The 22,018-nt window shown below is 36.5% G+C and overlaps 1 protein-coding gene across 30 annotated transcripts in view; it reads right to left on the minus strand.

Moving 5' to 3' along the window:
• Positions 1 to 22,018, minus strand: part of NRXN1 (neurexin 1) — a 1,220,650-nt gene that overhangs the window by 61,379 nt on the left and 1,137,253 nt on the right. Inside the window, exon 1 of one of the 30 annotated variants that reach the window (XM_025262321.2) lies at positions 7,592 to 7,790. The exons of 28 other annotated variants lie outside the window; for them this stretch is intronic. In XM_025262321.2, coding sequence (XP_025118106.1) covers positions 7,592 to 7,624 — 33 coding nt within the window. In that variant the 5' untranslated portion in view covers positions 7,625 to 7,790. Of the gene's footprint in view, positions 1 to 7,591; positions 7,791 to 22,018 lie in introns of those variants that run through there. One more of the 30 variants, XM_025262322.2, reaches the window with a different exon arrangement.

A 22,018-nucleotide genomic window follows, 5' to 3' on the forward strand; every position in this document is an offset into this window, starting at 1 on the left:
TTTAAATATTATTATAACATTTCTATAAATTTAAATCACTGCAAATTAAATAATTTATTTCAAAACTAAAATATAAAATAATCATATTGATCTGATAAACTTACATATAAGTTGGTAAAACTGATAATTATAAAATATTTATCTTTGAAAACAGATACAGATGCATTCATAAAGGAAAAGAATACAATTACAACCATAAAAAAGTAACCTATGAATTCTTTACTTTTGCAGTATTTACAGACACAAAATATATATTATCCTCATTTGAATGACATCTTTAGAATTGATCTTACACTATAGACTTTCAAATAAACAGAGCATATACATTTTTATTTCATCTCATCATTTTAAACCCTCAGCCCTCTTCCTAAAGAAGTACGAAGGGTTGATGCATCATTTAGGGAATTGTTAAGGCAGAAAGAGAGGTTAAAGTCAATGTTTATTTTGTTATTGCATCAGCAATCTCCTGTTTAAAATGACCACATTTATTGCAACTAAAGTCAAGTATCAGGCTATTTGAACAGCTAGGAGGACAGGAATCTTAGAAACTTTTGTTGCATGACTTCAGTCACCTGAGCTTACTGGCTCTAGCTTGAGATTTTGAAAAATAATCAAAACTATTCATTTTGATATTTTATACCTAAGTTTATTATTTCAGTCAGTTCTAATGAATGGTTCATCAAGTTTCCCATTAATTATTCATTATATTTTAAACTACTGACTGAGAAAGTGATAATATTGATAGTAACTCAGTAACAGAGTAGACTACATAATTATCACTTATTCAAAATTGCTCCAATCTATGCCAGACCTTTGCTTCCTGCCTATTTTCACCCACATTCTATTTTCTTTTGGTGGGGGCCCTTCAAAAAGAAAATAGAGCCAAAGAAGTAGAATAAGGCATACTGAAAATTATTGCTGGAGTAACTTACAGTTACACTCATTTATACCCTAGTGGCCTGAGATAGTTATACTTAATTTGAAGTGTCTAATTACTATTGGAAAAATGACTCAATATTTTAAGTCATCCCACCAGTAAAAGGAAATCAATTTCTTATTTTTTAAAGGAAAACTTTTAGCAGCAATGCATAATTTTAACAAATTAAGAAAAACAGACATACTATATATGCAGGTGATTTTTAACTAAAAATTTGTACACATTTTATATTACTTTTATTATTCATAAAACATGAAAACTGGCTTTTAAGAAATCAATATGCTATCCTGAGAAGATGTAGAACAGGAAACAGTCACCTTGACTGATTTTGAGACAAGCTACTTGGGATCTTGCTTCATACTCCAATACCCTCAGTGCCCTAAACACCACTTCAGAGGCTGGTACTGGTATTACAGCATGTGTAGCCCGCTGAATTAGACTTCATTAAGTGTTACCTTTTATGAATGGCTAACTCAGGCTGCTCAAACAAATTCAGAAAAGATGCAGCAGAAAAACATCAGTGCATCTACTTAGCTCACAGTGAACACTCCTTTCTTCAAACTACCATGAAGTGTGTAATAGATGCTCAGCAAAAATGTGTTCACTATTTGAGACGATAGGGTAAAACTGTTCAGCCTTCAGTACTCCTCTAGTTTTATATGTGTTTGTCTTTTCTCTTCAGCTAGACTTTCAAGTTAGAAAGTATCTTACTTTCCTTTGAAGTCACCCTTGATGTTAAGCAGAGCTCTGGTAGGAAGTGAAGTGAAGTGAATGTCTGACACTTTGGGACCCCATGGACTGTGGCCTGCCAGGCTCCTCTGTTCATGGAATTTTCCAGACCAGAACACTGGAGTGGGTAGCTGTTCCCTTCTCCAGGAGATCTTCCCAACACAGGGATGGAATTCAGGTGTCCCACATTGCAGGTGGATTCTTTACCATTTGAGCCACCAGGGAGTTCTAGTATAGATCAATCAATTAGTAGATATTTTTTCACATCTTTACTAAATGGACAAAAAAACACTGAAGTAGTGCTTAGTAACTGCTTATAAATTAAAAATTTAAGCATTGTGGAAAGAGATGGTATACTTCTTGAAGGCATAAGAAAACTCTAGGCAAACCCAAGAGTAGCTTATTACCCCCAAATTTCTAGTTTTTCATATGTCTTCTTGAAACCTATTAGTTCAGTTCAGTTCAGTCGCTCAGTAGTGTCCGACTCTTTGCGACCCCATGAATCACAGCACGCCAGGCCTCCCTGTCCATCACCAACTCCCGGAGTTCACTCAGACTCACGTCCATAGAGTCCGTGATGCCATCCAGCCATCTCATCCTCTGTCGTCCCCTTCTCCTCCTGCTCCCAATCCCTCCCAGCATCAGAGTCTTTTCCAATGAGTCAACTCTTCACACGAGGTGGCCAAAGTACTGGAGTTTCAGCTTTAACATCATTCCTTCCAAAGAAATCCCAGGGCTGATCTCCTTCAGAGAAACCTATTATGTATCAGCTAAATACTTAGCAGTGTTTTAAAGCAGACACATACATATACTACATTCAACTCTGAAAATATTGTAGTCCTACTACAAACCCAATGGATAGGTGATCCACTCAAATCTAAATGAGCTAATTGAAAGAAGTCACAGCACATGACTGAAAACAAGGATTTTTCAGCCCACGGAAGGTTAAGTGGTCTAGAAAACACATCTAGTCATGCAATATAATCCATTATGTAGGTTGTCCACACATGGGTCACTGAGAATTGATTCCTGGGGCTATACCTCTATGACTCCAAAATAAGGAGCTTCAAAACACATCAAAATTCTATGTACAATTTTGGATTTCACAATAAAATAGTAGTGTTCTGAAGTCATAAAGGTAGTCTTAGTCATATACATTCTTTATTATATATACACAGTATTATATATTTTGTATATATAATAGCTTTTCATTATAAGAAAAATCTTTTCCCTGGATGACTGACTGGGACAGCATTGTCTTTGAAGCTGTAGTGAAAGTGAAAGTCACTCAGTTGTGTCTGACACTTTGCAACCCCATGAACTATACACCCATTGAATTCTCCAGGCCAGGATACTGGAGTGGGTAGACTTTTCCTTCTCCAGGGAATCTTCCCAATCCAGGGATCAAACCCAGGTCTCCTGCATCGCAGGCGGATTCTTTATCAGCTGAGCCACAAGGGAAGCCCAAGAATACTGGAGTGGGCAGCCTATCCTTTCTCCAATGGATCTTCCCCACCCAGGAGTTGAACCAGGGTCTCCTGCATTGCAGGTGGATTCTTTACCAACTGAGCTATCAGGGAAGCCCTTGAAGCTGTAGTAGAGTTTTTAATTTGAAATATGTGAAGAGGTTGGACAAGTGAAGGCGTTTGCCCACAGACTTAAACAACTGTCCCATGCCACCTAGGAATTTACCAGTAGATCTAGAGTGTGAGGTTCTGTAATTATAATTTGGTCTGAAATATGCTTAGAGTCAAGATTGTGGTCCCGTTATGCTTAGATAAAAAATCATGAAAACAGACATGTTAGCACACAGACGTCAAGACTGATGACTCCCGAAGATTGACTTCTTTTGGTTCCCTAAATAATATCCGAGTCATTCCCACCACTACATGCAGTTTTTGTCTTTTAAAGTAAGGAATACCTAAGGTAATAAAGCCTTTTACATTTATTCATGGGAAAATAGTAAAAAAATCTTTCTGAGCCTTGTTTTGTTATCAGGAAAACAAATTGTGGCTTAATCTGCAGTCTCTCTCTCTCTCTCTCTCTCTATATATATATATATTTTTTTTCCCACAACAATGAAAATAAAAATATATAACTGATTTTGATCTTTTTGGTGAAGGGTAGTTCTCAGATATAGTTTCCACTGTATAATCAAGTGAATTCAAATGAGGGTGAAAATTTGAGGGTCAAATGGAAAGAAAGTGTGTAGTGGTAATCACACATACTTCATGACACAGAACTACAAAACTAGCTAAGCTCTTTTATATATTTTTGCTTTTTCATGGTTATTATTTAGTTTGGACTCAAGCTGTCTTAATTTTCTATGAGACACTAGAGATGCCCATGAGTTTTTTTATCTGCCTGTGGCTTTCCCCAATTATTTTGTATACTGAAAATTGCCTATCTACTTGATAATATGCTTGGCTCCATTCTCTGTGTTACAGTAATGAGGAAAGGGAGCCTTCAGGAGAGTCAAGTATCAATAATCAACTAAATGTAAATAAGATGGCAGAAAGTAAAATCTATCTTTCTGGGTCAATGTGGTAACCTTAGTAGAAATCAATAACATTCAAAGACTAAATATACACAAAAAGGCACAAGCAGAACTTGGGGTCATTATATTCTGCTGAATTTATATATAGTTTATTATTTCTGTTTAGTAATAGAGGTCCGGAACAAATGGCATTTGAGTCCAAAAATGACAGTTAAAACAGCAGAGGAAAAAAGAACTGAGAGTATAGGAAATGGAAAGTAAAAAATAAGACTGAATAAAAGATACCACTTGGGTCTAAGTATAAGTAACTGTTCACTAACTCTGTTCACCTATGAATTACGCTGGTGCTCATAGCACTGGAATTAAGACCACTTATTTTGACAAGGCAAAATCTTGTTTCAAATGTGTTATTTTCCAAATGGTCAGAGTATAAACTTAGTTCTTGAAACATTTAAATTTAATATAGACAAAGACTGAAAGTCCTTGGCTACATGCATTATTTTCCCATTTGAAAAAGGGCTTCTCCCACCAATTAGCATTCTGCCTACTGCATCGATCATATAGTTAATTGATTGCTCTTGTAGTTTATAAATGCACCCAGATGCTGTGGGGTGATCACATTCTGTAAATTAAAGGAGCATATGGAAGGCATGCGGACAGTAACATTTCATCATAACTACCCAAAACATCCTTAATATGCAATGCTACATCACTAATTACTTTGCAACTATGTAAGCATTTCCTGGTTAATGTCTTGGTGAGAAATTTGCTTGGCAGTTGAGCCCAAATGCTATTGTGACCAAACATTTAATACCACTTTAGGGCTCTTCTAGTTTTATTCCACAGAAGGAGAATGGGCCTGACGGCCTATTCCTGAGGCTATTCAGTTGTTAAGCCTTTTTTTTGACTCTTTGCGACCCCATGGACTATAGCCCACCAGGCTCCTCTGTCCATGGGATTTCCAGGCAAGATACTGGAATGGGTTGTCATTTCTTTCTCCAGGGGATCTTCTGACCCAGGGATCGAACCCATCTCTCCTACATTGGCAGGTGGATTCTTTACCACTGAACCACATGAGGAAGCCCTTCTCAGCCTATTAGGCAACCTTGATTGGACAAAGTAATTGAAAATATTTATTCTTTAACACTGGGTTATCTTGCTTAATGAACACGAGTCAACACTCCAAAATAAAAATATCCATTCAAAGATCTAACTGTAGACAATATTTTTTCCTAAGAATGTTAGAGGGAATTTGCCAAGTGAGGAGAATTTTGCTGCTTAGTGGACTCTCTTTAATTTTGAAAAACAAGGCATGGAGGAAAAGGACTGGAGAAAGTATAAGAAATTGGCTTCATTTGTTAACTCTAGGAAAATCAATATAATTTGAGTAAATTATTTTAAATGTATCCCAGGATATTAAAGGTAAAGATTTTCATTTACTTTAGGGCATTAATAATTCCTTGCCAAGCCAAGTTTCAAAAAGCAGTCAAAAGAGACATGCAACATGGCAAAACTTTTAGAAAATGGAAGTTCTCTCCATACACAAGGTCCACCAGCCAAATGCAAGAGGTGTATACGTAAACTTTTAAAAGCTGTTTTTCACGAGTACACTTTGACTGCATGAACTTGGTAAAATTCAGTTTTACTTAGGACTGGGGAATTGTATCTGGATTCACCTTAGGATTTTGAAATAATCATTAAAATAATAGAATTCATAAGTAAATTCATTTTTTTCTGCTTTCTCAATCCTATGACACTTCTGGGCAAAGACTATGACCAGTTTTCTGGGCTTCATTGATGCTGAGTCATTAAGTTCATTGTAGAATTTGAACTAGGCATTGGTCAAGCCCTGAGACTTCATGATAAAATCAACAAGTACTTAAATAAAACATTCAAAGTTATTCGAGAAATGAATGTGTATTTATGAGTCAGAAGTAAAATAACAGATTAGTCAGCATGAGCTCCTTATGTTTTCAGAATTGAAAACTTACTTAGGGAAAAAGTCAATAAGCCTTATTGATGATTGAATTGTTACAATCTGAAAATAAGTTTAGTAGTTACTGCCTTATTTATGTTTTTAATACTACAAACTCAAATAACATGACAACTAAATTTAAATTTTGTTCCTACTTCTCCTGAATATGACAGAGAGGAAAAGATTACAAACAACAACAAATAACACACCATTTATAATCTGGCAAAGTACCTTCTATTCATGGAACTTCTTTCCTAATCTATGAAAAATAGTTGTCACAACAGACATGACTTTCTCATAATTAAAGGACGATGCAATCAGAAGTTACTTTGGAAAGAGAGGCCAGGCTTCCTTCACTCTTAAGCCAACTCCTCCCCTCCCCCTCCTCCCTCCCCTTTCCTGAGATTCACTCCCTTCTGTTCTCCATCTGCTCCGCCCCCACCTATTGTCTCCACTCCCTGCCAAGCATGCCAATCCCATCTGGTCCTACTCTTGCTTCTGCTGGCTCTAATTCCCATGGGCCTAGGAAACATTTCAATGCCAAGGCTTTTCTCCTCTTCAGGAGAATAAGGATAGCTAGGAGACTATCAAACAATTAGCCAAAGAATTCACACACATGAACAGGCACATAATGTCTCAAATACACAATTCTCTCCTAGGCTAAAATTTAAAAATGTTTCTAATTCTCTTATCTCAGATTCATTTTTAAAAATTGAAATCGTCCTATCTCTGAAATAATCAAAATTTATATTTCAAAAATACAAACACTTTCATTAATCCCAGATATGCATTTTTTCAGTAAGCAGAAATAATTAGTATAAATAAATGTTACTCAAATCTTACCATCATGAAATATTTCCATTAATTAATCAGATTTAATAATCACTAATACATTTTCTGCTGCATTAAACATACATTTAATTCACACATTCCACCTTCATGACTTCTCAACGAAAATCCACTCTGCCGCAAAAGCATGCATGGTCAGAATCTAAGCATATTTAGGCAAAATTATCATCAAGTCATTAACAATAATAAAGCAGTCTGGCGAGTATTGAAAGCAGCTTTTATTCATGCTTTTACTCGAACCAACTTAATACATATATACATATATAGAAACACACACACACACAATTTTCGGTTGTTTCTGCCACAAGCATGCTCAAAAACCTCTGAAGCTCACAGAAAGCAGCAAACAAAAGTATAAGCAACCATGCTCAGGGTTTAAGGACATTTAAAAATTTAAAACAACCTTTCTACATTTCCTATAGAGCATGCATAAATTTGACATGCAATTCCAAGAAGAAACATTTTAATATTAATATTAAAATTAGTTTATCCAAAAGAGTTTATTCTTAGTTTCATTATTATTGTTCTCAGCTTCTGGTATCTTAAACCCTGCATGCTGCAGTTCTAAGCTGTGCTGAGCACCGGCTGTGATAGAAGAAGCTACCTGCGAGTTTTCACAGTGCCATCTCATATCCATGTCTGTCTGGCTACCCTGCGTGCTTAGAGCTTTTTTCTTAATTCTTAATGGAAATCCTAGGAAATTTAGTCCATCCTCTGAAATCAATACTGGTGACAGGAGAGCTCCCTGACTCAGTGGGAGATCAAAATGATAAATTGCCTGCGCATCAGCCTGGCCTATCAGTGCCCTGCACACAGATGGGCGAGAAAAGACACAGAAAAGGCTCTATCAGTCACGTGTCACCAACGAGCCAATGGCTGACGAGCTGCTGCAGGAAGGGATGCTGCAGTTCCGTCTGCAGTTGACGAGGCTGTTGGTACACAGCCCACAACCCGCGCCCCGCTCAAAAAGTCTAGGCAGTTGCTGCTGTTGAATTTGCTCCCTGGCTGTGACTGCATACGGAAACCGACATCCCCCTAAACCCCTGACCTAAATAAAGACCTATTTTCATGCACAGGAATTTTTCTCTGTATTACTTTGTAATCCAATGTGATAGCCCATCAGAAAGAAAACTACTTTTTAACATCCCAACCCTTAAACTTCTCTTATGTGCTTTCTTTCAGCTGATCATCACGTTTTCACCTAATATTAAATTAGAAGCCTTAAACTGCAATTAGCATGCAAACCTCCTAACAGAATCAGCTCAAAGCTTTATAATTGTAATTATAATTTTATTTCCAAGTTAATGAATGGCATTTTTTGAATGCCCTGTATATAATGAGTATTTTTATGGGATAATTTTGCAATGGCAATTATGCAATATTAAGAAGTAGATTACTATGCTTTTTTTTTTTTTTTTGCCAGAGCTGTTTCTCTTTAAAGATGATTTAAGTCCCAATAAATATGCCATTTTATTGACCATTAAAAATAAAAACAAGCACCAAAGAATGTACATCCTGCTTCCCAAAGAAAAACAAATGAGTTATCCAGCGTTGGAAATACATACTTATTTTTTGCCTTTCCTCTAAAATTTAAAATAATTCTTTCATAAACAGAGCCTCCACATCTGGAATACCATATGGAAATATATCCCCAATACATCTGCATTTATTGATCATTCTATAATAGCAGACATATTGCACAGTTGACGGTAACTGAGCTGAGTGTATCCTGTCTGATAGGAAGGTTTTAAGTGGTGAGACTATCGTGTGTTTCAAATGGCAGTATCATGGAGATATTTTTTAAAAGTCCCAAAGAAACATTGAATGATCTTCAGGAATAACATTTATATCAGAAAGAGTACCTAGGGCACGTCTATTGTTTTTTATGGCCCAGTTATTATTATCTCCTGGCATTGTCAAGGACTAATTCTAACTGCTTTCAGAGTCATGCAAAACTACTTAGAAAAAATATCTGAGAATAAATTCCGATAGGTGAGCCATAAGAAAAATTGCTATTGAGGTTTAGAAGGCTGAAATTTCACAGCTCATTTTGTGTTGTCAACTATTTTTTAAACTCATCCTTTTGAAAGACTTGGATTCTGTCAAGATTTTTTTTTCTTTGGGCCAATTCCTTTCCTCTCATTCCTTTATTCAATGTTGTCTATTAGAAAAGAATACAGCATTTTAAAAATTCTTTAAAACATACATCATTTTCTGCCCATTCTATCAATTTGGCCTATTTATTAAATAATATAAACCTCAACAGTCAAACTTTATTCTTTTAAAAGAAAAGATGAAGGCTCAGAGTACTTATCAAAAAGAAAACAACAAGAATGAAACACTGACATGAAGACATGAAACCTATTTATTGAACTACTGCAATAGCCCCAAACTAGAAGCCACCTATTCCTCAATAATGAACTGAGGAGATAAATTACAGTTTTACGGTCAGACACTCTGTAGCTGTAAAATAGAATGTGGTAAATTCAAACGTGTATATGAAGAGACCTCTAAGATGTATTGCTACATAAACAAAAATTAAAGGTACAAATTCAAAATTGTTTAAAGGCTATACACACACTAAACACACACATATATACATGCAAATACAAAGCTGCATATGCAGAGGAAATTTCTGCAAGGACATAAAAATATCAGTTAATAGTGGTTAAATCTGAGAAGTGTTGAGTTCAAAGGTGGGACCTGGCATAGTTCTAATAGGTTTTGTACATCTTAAAATCCAAATCTATGTGTTACTTTTCTAATTCAAAATTAGTTAATTAATGTTAAGTGATGGCATTTATGTTCATTTAGATTTAAAAGGATGTGATTGGGATCTCCTGGTGGTCCAGTGGCTGGGACTTCAAGCTTTCAATGCAGGGTGCTTGGGTTTGATTCCTGGTCAGGGAACTAGATCCTGGTGTCTCGACTAAAGGGTTTGCCTGTGCCACTATAAAGATCCTCTATGCTGCAACTAAGACTAGTGTGGCCAAATAAATAAATAAAATATTTTTTAAAAAGACGAGATTGGTAGATGTTTTAAGCTAAAATACTGAAGGGAAAGGAGGAGAGACAGAAGGAAGGTGGCCTGGGTTTTGGCATGCCAAGAAAATTTGGTAGATAACGGGCAAGAAGAGAGCTGCTAGGTATAAGTTCTGGCAGGCTTAGCCAAAGACTTCCACGTCCCATATTATCTTCTAGGGCTTTCATCTCTGAATGCAAACAGCAAAACAACCTTACATGGGTTAAAGCCTTTACAACTTCCAGTGACAATTCACCGAAATTATCTCTTGATTCCTAGAAGTAGGAATGTGAAAGAATGAGAAATACATGATTTGCATAATTACCTGAATTTGGGTGAACTGACTCTTCCAAATTTAGTTTTCTCAGCAGGATGAAATTGGCAAGAAGCTGCAGAGTTAAACTTGAATCTTAATTTAGGATATTGTTTACTGCTGTTTTAAAAGGAAGGTAATGTTCATGTTTTTAATCAATAATGGTGTAGGGTTAAAGACAAGATGAAATCCATTTTCTTCTATTTCCTCCCGGGCACAAACTTATCTTATCCCCAAACCAGAACCTGCCTTATAGATTCTATTTTTGACTCATTAGTTGTTATTATTCAGATTTCTATAAATTTAAGAGATATAAACATTAAAAAATTAATTGGGCAGATTAAGTCAAAAGTTTATAATATGCATTATTAAAGGATTTTTTTTGTTGTTTGTTTTCCACCAAATTATTCTAAATCAATGGTTTATGGGGATGGTTTTTATCCCAGGGGAACATCTGATAATGTATGGAAACACTTCTAGTTGTCACAACTAGAGGAGGTGTTACCAGCACCTAGTGGGTTTTAGCTAAAGATGCTGCTTATCATCTTAAAACATACAGCCCCTACATCAAAGAGTTATGTGGCCCCAGATGCCTACAGTACCAAGACTGAGAAACCATGCTCTAAACAGCAGGCTTTTCTACTGTATTCACAAAGAGGTTAAAAAAGTATTTTGTATACATTGTAATGAGATGAGAAAGAGAAGATAACTGTGGACAACACCCTGAGTCACTCCAAAATTAAGAAGTCATGGAGAAGAAACAGCAAATAAGGAAGAGGATAGAAGAAAAATCAGTGTGCGGACCTGAAAACCTGTGATAAACAATGTATCAGAAACACATTCAAATTGCTTGGATGCTATTAATAGGCCAAGTAATCCATTCTCCAAGGAAGTTTCATTTAAATAAAGGATCTGAGAAATTAATCTCATTGAAATTAACAATATGAAAGACTTGAGGTCCCTAGTCCTCTTTCTATTTGAATTCTTATAGATGTGGCCAGGAAATGTAATATCTACAGGGATCACAGGAAGGCTCTTTGAAGGAATATGTGAAGGGGAGGAATTTTGGTGACCTTCAAATTATACTTCTTAGGCTACTTATGGTTTTAGGTTACTTCAGAGTCACCTCATGTGAAGAGTTGACTCATTGGAAAAGACCCTGATGCTGGGAGGGATGGGGGGCAGGAGAAGAAGGGGACGACAGAGGATGAGACAGCTGGATGGCATCACCGACTTGATAGACGTGAGTCTGAGTGAACTCTGGGAGTTGGTGATGGACAGGGAGGCCTGGCGTGCTGCGATTCATGGGGTCGCAAAGGGTCGGACACGACTGAGCGACTGAACTGAACTGAACTGAGAGTCCACAAAGTTAGACTTGTAAACAATGAGTGAATGAAGATCCCCTGGAGAAAGGAATGGTTACCCACCCCAGTACTCTTGACTGGAGAATTCCACGGACAGAGGAGCCTGGTAGGCTATAATACATGGAGTCGCAAAGAGTTGGACACAATTGAGCAACTAACATTATTCACGACCCCCATCATAGCTTGCAGAGAGGCAGAGTTCTGTTGTTCCCCCTAGGAAGGGGGTTAGTAGTTCTTTTCTTCAGACTCTCACCCAGTCTTTCCATCCACAGATACAGGTTCTAGCAACACAATTTCTCAGGGCCAGCATCAGGCACTTTCCCTCCATGACTCCTGTCATGCCAGTCTCCACACTTGGCCAAGCCTGTGGCACTCAGGGGCAGTGCAGCAGAGCTGAGATACGAGGCCACCTGGAACACTATGGCACTGGAGCAGCTCCAAGCCAAATGAATGCTCTTTGTAAGAGGGAAACATTGCAGGAAAGCAGGAGAGAGGCAGAAAGGAGGAGAGAGGGACAGACAAAGTGAGAGAAAGACAGGAAGGGAGATCAGAGAAAATAGCCACAGATGCAGATATTATCATACACTCTGTGATGTGGGAGAATATTTCATGTCACAATTCTCTTAAAACCAGAAACATTTGTTATAAGAGCTCTTATAACTCTCATAGTCCAATCCTTCATTTTACAGATGAAGGGTTTTGCGGCAGAGAGGTTAAATAACTTGGCTTTAATTGACAGTGGGATTCTGTCCCATTTCAATCCATTGATGAACATGTTATTGACAAGGTTCATGATCTCAAAAATCACCATAATTATCAACCTAAAACTTAGAGGAAAGGAAAATGTTGATGTCAAAGAGGAGACAGCAAGTGGCTCCAAACCCCTCCCTCCCACTGACACTGGAGTAAGGCACTGAAAGGTTTTGCTATCCATGAAAGAGTAAGATCCTCCACTGGGCACTGATAGGATGTGAAATACAAAAGCAGTAGCTTTGAGTTTCTTCCTTTTGGAAGAAAATGAGTGGTGGCTGAAGATTTTTTTTTTAATGCAAATTTTCTTGTCTGTACTTTCACCACAGGGATGATGAATGGGAAGTCGGATGCATGAGTGACTTTTAAAAGACATATGTCAGGAAGTAAGCTCTAGTTGTGACAGAATATAGAATAGGGAAATATTCTGGACCATTTTCATTGTTTAAGAGAATAAACACATAGCAGTGGTATAAAAATTTTAGTGGATTATCTTAGTTTTAAATTTTTATTATTTTGGCTTTTTCTCCCCTATAATGGCAGTCCTAGTTTGAGACCGTGGAGTACCACCAACTCCTGTTAACTGCTAATTTAATATGTACAAGTACACATTAGAGGTAGGAAGTGAACTAATGTCTAAATGAGTAAAATTTCCCATATTCTATGTCTTATGGTGTCTGTTTTTCTGCCACTTTATTCCTGTGGGTTTTGTTTTTTCAGACTGACTATTCCTCTAGGTATGTACACTTTTTGCAAAGTAAAAGCACAAGTAAAACCCATTGCCTCAAATGATCTTTTCCATAACACTGCATTCTAAAATTTATTATACTAATGTTAGAAATAAAAGAAAATGATACTCAGAAGGACTCAATAACATCTATGAAGTTAGCAACTGAAAGTCTACTGACTATGTAGCAAATGTTCTTTCCAATCAGAACTACCCCTAGTGCTTCCTTTAGCATCGTTCTTCTTGAGTTTAGTTTGCATAAGAACCAAGGAGGAATGTGTTAACCATCCAGATTTCTGGGCCCCTCCCTGGAGACTGATTCTTTTAATTGGATGGGTCCCAAAAGTCTGCATTGCTGATAGGCATCCCACCTTCATAATTTAAAAGACCCCCTTTTCAGGTGGCACCAGTGTTTAAGAACTTGCTTGCCAATGCAGGAGACATAAGAGATGTGGGTTCAATCACTTGGTTGGGAAGATCTCCTGGAGCAGGAAATGACAACCCACTCCAGTATTTTTGCCTGGAAAATTCCATGGACAGAGGAGCCTGGTGGGTTACAGTCCATGGGGCTGCAAAGAGTCTGACGTGACTGAGCATAGGATCAACTCAGAGTTTCAAATTCAGAATTCTTTTAAAGGAAAAGTCAGGTTAACAGGATTCCTAATGAATGGAAATGGGAAGCTTTTCACTAAAGGAATAAAATTTAAAAGTCATGTTCACCAAGAGAGAAACTGGAACAGAGAGCAGCGCCATACCAAAAAAGAAAAATGTAGGTGCTTAAGAGTCATCCATGAAGGGATAGTTTCCCAAACTGAATTTTACATTGTAAAGAATATTTTAGTTGAAAATACTTTTCAGCAAGAAAGATTAATGTGCATAGAAGAAATATGCGAATAGTAGCATTTAAAAGAATAGAATGACCCTTTTATAGCCACAGATACATATGGAACTTGACTGAATTGGTTCCTATCTCACTGCCGCCATTTGAAACCATGAATAGGCAGATATCCATGCAGGATCCTTCTGCATGTCCTAAGAATTCATTTGTACTGAGAAGGGTTTTCTTAGGATGGCTCTCTAGACGTCTAGAGAAGGAAAGCTTTCCTTTATGAGATCACAACCTGATCTTCTCAAATCTTCTCTAATTGTTTAAAATGTAAATCCACCCAGAAAGATATCCCCCAAAGTATTTCATGCAGAACAACAACACATGAAAGGGACTTCCCTGGGGGTCCAGTGGCTCAGACTCCAAATTCCCAATGCAGAGGGCCAGGGTTCAATCCCTGGTCAGATAACTAGACATGCTGCAACTAAGAGTTTGCATGCTGTGACTAAGACCCAGTATATCCAAATCAATAAATAATATTTTTAAAAAATAATGACACAATGTAGGGAGAGTGCGCTGTTCAGAAATCCCCTGGTCACCGTTTTCTCCCAGTTGGCTTCCAGATTGGCCAGCTTAAGGTCAAAGGGTAAAAACGGTGCTGAAAGGATGTCTACTGCCAGTCCCTAACTCATTTTTTTTTAATTTCTGAGCCCTTTGTCATGTTATACATTTGTTTAATTTCAACAGAAAGTTGACGAACTGTTCACATTGATTCCAACTTTAGAGACAAATGTAATAAGTTGATTCTTTCAGGATGTTGTAAGTAAGACAATGCCTTTTACTAAACAGACACCGGTGATCAAAAAGAGTTTGGGTGGCTGATTAATGAAAAGCATTAATCAAAAAAGCCACAGTCCATGGTCTGGTCTGTTAGAAGGGAAGAGGGAAAGGAAGAAGGGAGACAAGAAAGAAAAGAACAAAAGGGGGGGAAAAAAGGAGCACAAAACATTACATGAAGCTGACCTGCCTTAGTAGAGAAACTGTTGCTTTTCAGTGAGTACAAATTGTGAAACATTATAAAAAGTGAGTCTTCTTCCTCCTTGCTTCCCCCACCTCCCACTGATAGAGTACCATATAATGGTATTTTAAGCAACAAGAATGTAAACACTGAAGAGTGTAAACACTGAAGGTTACACATGCCTTCACAATCCTATGCATGCACACAAGCACAAGCCACATACAGAATCCACATTTTTACTTATCAAGAGTGTTTTCCATTAGAAAAACTGTGAAAGCTAAATTGGAAACAAAGCTCATAATTGGCTATTACATTATAAGAAAATCAGTGAACAGAAGTTCTCAAACTTCTCACTCATACAAATATATTGTAAAGTTCATGAGCAAACTGAAGCAGGCAGAAGCACTTATTTCATGTAGACTTAAGATTTTACAGCAATTATTTTCCAAATTTAAGATGCCAAAGAATTTGAGTGCTTAGGAAAAAAGGAAATTATGTGGTCTCACCTTGATCTACGTATAATTTCCAGGGATGAGAGTAAAACACTGTATACTTAATCTGTACTCCTGGGAATTCTGATACAGGTTGTTCTAGACCTCAGTGTGAGAAACGTTATCTATGTACACCCTCCTCCTGCCTCCAGCTACTTTCTACTATAATACCAGCCTTGGACTAGATTATCCAATTCAACTGGATTATCCAGTTTAGGGCTTCTCTTGTGGTTTACATGGCAATATATCTGTTTGCAATGCAGAAGACCCAGATTCGATTCCTGGGTTGGGAAGATCCCTTGGAGAAGGGAATGGCAACCCACTCCAGTATTCTTGCCTGGATAATTCCATGGACAGAGGAGCTTGGTGGGCTACAGTACATGGGATTGCAAAGAGTCAGACATGACTGAGTGACTAACACACACACACACACACACACACATACACACACAATTCAACTTGTATGGTGTAATACCTTTCATTGTGGGGGATAGAAGGTCAGAAAATCTAGACAGAGCTTGGAAATGATGGGATAAATAGATCCTGAAAAGATTCCCTGTAACAAACTACATTCAATTTTGGTCTAGAAAGATGGTAGAGTTATTTTAGGAAAGGCATGAAAGTGTAAAAGTGCTTTTCTGTAAAAATTTAAAATTTATTATATAAATGATAAACTTTTATCTTTTCAACTGGAGGATTGAACAATGCTTATAGCACATGGGAAGCGATCAATATACATTAGCTTAACTGGTAAATTTGAACATCACAACAAGTAAATCTATGAAAACAATTCAAACACAATCTTACTACCTTCACAAAACTTTCTATTGCTGTTGATGCGGCTGTTACTGCTTTGATATTCATTTCACATTCTTTTCTATTTCTTATCTGTACACACATAATTTTAAATAGTTGCAATAAGACAGCAAAGAAAACCATAAACAAAATGAAAACCACAACCCACAGAATGGGAGAAAATATTTGCAAATGAAGAGAATGTCAAAGGATTAATCTCCAAAATACACTAACAGCTCATGAAGATCAATATCAAAAACAAACAAAAAATCCAATAAAAAAATGGGCAGGGGTTCTAAATGGACATTTCTCCAAAGAAGACATACAGATAGCCAAAAGGCATTTGAAAAGATGCTCAACATCATTAATTATTAGAGACATGCAAATCAAAACTACAATGAGGTATCATCTTACACCAGTTAGCATGGCCATCATCAAAAAATTCTACAAACAATAAATGCCGGAGAGGGTTTGGAGAAAAGGGAATCCTCTTATACTGTTGGTGGGAATGTAAAGAGGTACTGCCACTATGATGAACAGTATGGGGTTTCCTTAAAAACCTAAAGATAGAGCTAACGTAGGACCCAGCAATCCTACTTCTGGGCATATGTCTGGGAAAAACCATAATTTGAAAAGATACATGCACTCCAATATTTACTGCAGCAACTATTTACAACAGCCAGGACATAGAAGCAATCTAAATGTCCATCAGCAAATGAATGGACAAAGAGGGTGTGGTGTATATGTACAATGTAATATTACTCAGCCGTAAGAAAAATGAATTAATGCCATTTGTAGGGACCTAGAGATTGTCACACTGAGTGAAGTAAGTCAGACTGAGAAAGGCAAATACCATATGATATTTCTTATATGTGGAATCTAAAATAAATGGTACAAATTAACTTATTTACAAAACATCAGTAGAGTCACAAATGTAGAAAGCAAATTTATGGTTACCGAAGGGGAAATGAGGGAGAAGAGATAAATTGGGAGGTTGGGATTGCCATATGCATACTGCTATATATATAAAATAAGTAACCAATAAGAACCTAGTGTATATAGCACAGAGAGCTCTACTCAATACTCTATAATCACCTATATGGGAAAAGAATCTAAAAAAGAATGAATATATGTCTATGTCTAACTGATTCACTTTGCTGCACAGCAGAAACTAACACAGCAGTGTAAATCAACTATGCTCCAATAAAAGTTAATTTCAAATTAGTTGCAATAATAAAAATATAGTTTTATAATTTAATGGCATGTACATTTCCCATCTTGACTTAGAACATCATTATCATTCTAATAGCAATCCAATAGCCAAAGTGGTGTGCTATAATTTGTCTATTTTTTTTTTTTTGGATAACAGATTAATTCCTATTTTGTAATTCTGCTATCGTAAATAACAGTTTTCTTCCTTTGTGTTTTTTTTCATAAGATAAATTCCCCAAAGTGGGATTACTAAAGACATAAGTGTTTTTATAGAGCTTGAAGCAATCTGCCAAAGTACTTTTCAAAAGGCTTGTTCTAATTTTCACATTGTCTCCAGCATGCTATGTTCTATTATACCTCAGTGGTGTGAACATGTTGTCTTTTCTATCTAGAGATGCCCTTTTCCCATTTAGAAAAAAGTCTGGTAAACTCCTACACATTGCTTTATATCAAGCTCAAATGCTACTCTTCCTTGCAGGCTTCTCAAAGTCCCTAGGCAGAGTTAGTCATGATTTCCATCGTGTTACCACAGTACTTTGTAATAATACCATTTTTAGCACTTAAATAATTCTGTTTGTTGTAGTTGTTCATATATTTCTTTTTTCTTCTTAAGTTATTAGCAATTGTAACGTTGGAACTCTGTCCACTTCATTCTTCCAACCTCTGGCACAGGGCCTGGCATATATTAGACATTCAATAAATGTTTGTTACATAAATGAGGAATGAATGAATGAAGTTGTCAATATGATGCACACCCAAGCCTCTTGCCATATCTCTGAGTAAAATGCCTTCTTTCACCAACTCTCTTATAGACCACCTAGTCCTAGGAACACTTGTATTTTGGTAGATCTGTTGTACAATATATGTGTTTTTTTACATTTGTCTATTTTGTAGCTCTATACTTTTACATTTTTACTAAACTACTTTCAGGTCTTGGTGGTATAATTCTGTGACTTGTTGTGACTCAATTCTCTGAATTCATTAGACAATGATTTATGAATAAACAAGAGTCAGAAAATATTTCTTGCCAGTTCAAAATGAAGAAGTTTTTATGAATAAAATGTTAGGACTAGTAAATAGGATTGTAAATCACCTGTGGAAACTATAGCATGTGTATGACCCTGCTGTAGAGAGAATGAAATTTTTAAAATAATCACTGATACTGCATTATTTAATAATAGATAATCAATATATACATTTTGACATATACACTCCCATTTTATCCTTACCAAATCCTGATAAGAAACACAGACAAAGCAAGTAAATCATATCTAAAATTTAGAAAATAAGGAATCTAAAGCACAGAAAAGTGGTAAGAAAGTGGGAAAAGCAGGATCAGTATTCACATATTTTGAATCACATTTTCCAGTAGTCATGTATGGATGTGAGAGTTGGACTATAAAGAAAGCTGAGTGCCAAAGAATTGATGCTTTTGAACTGTGGTGTTGGAGAAGACTCTTGAGAGTCCCTTGGACTGCAAGGAGATCCAACCAGTCCATCCTAAGGAGATCAGTCCTGGGTGTTCACTGGAAGGACTGATGTTGAAGCTGAAACTCCAATAATTTGGCCACCTGATGCGAAGAGCTGACTCATTTGAAAAAACCCTGATGCTGGGAAAGATTGAGGGCAGGAGAAGGGGATGACAGAGGATGAGATGGTTGGATGGCATCACTGACTCAATGGCCATGAGTTTGGGTAAACTCCAGGAGTTGGTGATGGACAGGGAGGCCTGGCATGCTGTGGTTCATGGGGTCACAAAGAGTCGGACACGTCTGAGCAACTGAATGGAACTGAACTGAACTGAATCATATTTTAGCCCTCATTCTAAAAAATCATGAGACTCTGCTGAATTTTATTCCTTAATTGACCAAATTGAAAAAACGAACTTTTAAATAGTGTAAACTAGACTGGTGATTCACAAACAAGCAAACAAACAAACTTTTCTGGTGATGGAAACATATATTCCAAAAGAATGCTTAAAAATAATTCTGTGTGAAAAATAGTATCAGAGGACTCTTACTGAAATTGGTAAGATGGAGGGGCCTGCGTTCCCTCCTATCTGGTGGTTCCTGATAGTTTTTATAAGTTGCACTCAGGAAAGCATCATAGTGGAAAATTTATTTATCCTATGATTCAGCCATACTTATTATGGCCTAACTCAATATGAGGAACTATGGGAAATACAAAAAAGCATTGCAGAGTCCTTCTCCAAGACCACACACACACACACACAAACACAAACACAACACACACTCTCTCTCTTCTTCTCTCTCTCTTTCTCTCCCTAACACAATGTATTATAAATGTCACAGAAATTATATTACATGGTAAACATTTTGAACTTTCAGGAACAAGTGATAACGTCTAGGTTCATACCCTATATTGAGTCTGAGATATTCATGTAAGGAACAAAGTAAATGGATATGGATTTTGTTTCCTATTCTGTGACTTTATACAACCATTTAGTCTGCCTATGCTGATATGTGCTGAAAACACTTTTGCCAATCAAATGCAAGTCCTGTGTGATCACAGGGGAGAGTAATTCAGTGGTATGAGCATGGGCAGTGAGATCAGACAGATCTGGTTTCCTGACCTAAGCTTGGGGCTTGATCAGATGGTTAACACAATCTTCCTGACTCCCAGCTTCTTCATGAGAATAATGGCAACACATACCCTTTGAAATTTCCCATAAGCTATAAGTGAGATAATATATAGCACTTAGAAGAAAATTGGCACATATTCAATGGTCAATAAATAATAATAATCAACTATTAACATGAAGAAGTTGCTAAGTGCCCATAGACTGTTTCAATTCTATCGTTTTACATAATTTACTTTTGACACGGCTTACTCACAGTGGAAGCTATTATTGTTCTATGTTAATTAAACACAACTGAGTGACTGAACTGAATTAAACACTAAAGACTTTGGCAAGGTAAAAACTTACAAATTTTCAAATTAGGTATGAAAAAAGTATAAAAAGAATGACCTTGCAAGGTAAATACTTAGAAATTTTTGAATCAGTATTCATGCAAAGCCTTGGCAAGATGCTATGCTTCATTTTGCAATGCGTTAGGTTTTACCCAAACTCTTTGGAAAATGCTAGGCTTTTTTTCAGCTGTATTTTGTATATGACCTCCAGTTCAATCAATCAAAACAATGAAGTCATTAGTGTCTGCTGAGTTTAGTCACTTCCATAAATGTTGCATTAGTTGTCTTTGAGATTCTCAACTTCACTTGCATTGCGACAAGCATGACGAATGGCATTCATAAGCATGACACACTCCAAGCAAGCTGGCTACACCCTCATCCTTCCCCTTTCACCTGAGAAGACCTGGGGGATGCAAGTAAGTGAGGGTGATGTTATCATAGACAAACTTGAATCTACACAGCGGACTATTTTAGACAAATAAAAAAAACTTATTTACTCACTTTGTAAATTAAACCATTACTATTAACACATTACTTAAAATGCACTTCACATCTGATTGGGACATCAAATAAATTATGATACAGAATTACCCCATGGCATGACCCAAGGCAATGTGTCTGATGTGTGGAAAAATCAAAAGTTCAGTTGCTCTGAAGAAAATTCATTATGGTCAGGAAACCCACTACCACTGAAAGAAGAGAAAGATCTAATACCACAAATTGTGTAAAGTTTGAAAAGATGTTTACTTAATAATCTGCTGCTGCTGTCACTTCAATCACGTCCCACTCTGTGAGACCCCATAGACGGCAGCCCACCAGGCTCCCCCATCCCTGGGATTCTCCAGGCAAGAACACTGGAGTGGGTTGCCATTTCCTTCTCCAGTGCATGAAAGTGAAAAGTGAAAGTGAAGTCGCTCAGTTGTGTCTGACTCTTAGCGACCCTATGGACTACTTGGATCTAAATACAGTGATAAATTGTGTAGAACCCTAGAAGAGGTAGGACAATGTGTACCATATGTAATCTAGCATTTCTCTAAAATAGCAACTCTTAAATATTTTAATTTCAATGAACATTTCACTCTTAAAAATTACTAAAGACTCCAAATATCTGTTTATACAGATAATATCCATGGAGATATACTCCATTAGAAATTAAAAGTAAAAAAGTGTTACTTATTAATTCACTTAAAATAACAACAGTAAATCTATTACATGTTAACATAAAATATACATTTAAAAAATAAATATTTTTAAAACAAAAAAAAAATCCTGAAGAGCACAGCATTGTTTTATATTTTTGAAAATATTTTAAATATCTGATGTAATATAAGACACTTGGGTGCTAATACCTGTTTCTGCATTCAGTCTGTTGCAAAGTCACATGTCATTTAGTCTCTGAAAAACTCCACTGTACTCTTGTGCTAAAAATGAGAATTAAAACAGCAAATAAAATTTTAGTATTATTATGAAAATAGTTTTGACTTTACTGAAAAGGTCTTACAGATGTCCTCTACTCCTGCCTCAAGATTTTGAGAATCACTGGTCTAAAGGTTTTATAATATTTAGAGACTACTTTCATTAT

This window comes from Bubalus bubalis, chromosome 12 (genome assembly GCF_019923935.1).
Source record: "Bubalus bubalis isolate 160015118507 breed Murrah chromosome 12, NDDB_SH_1, whole genome shotgun sequence".
NCBI lineage: Eukaryota > Metazoa > Chordata > Mammalia > Artiodactyla > Bovidae > Bubalus > Bubalus bubalis.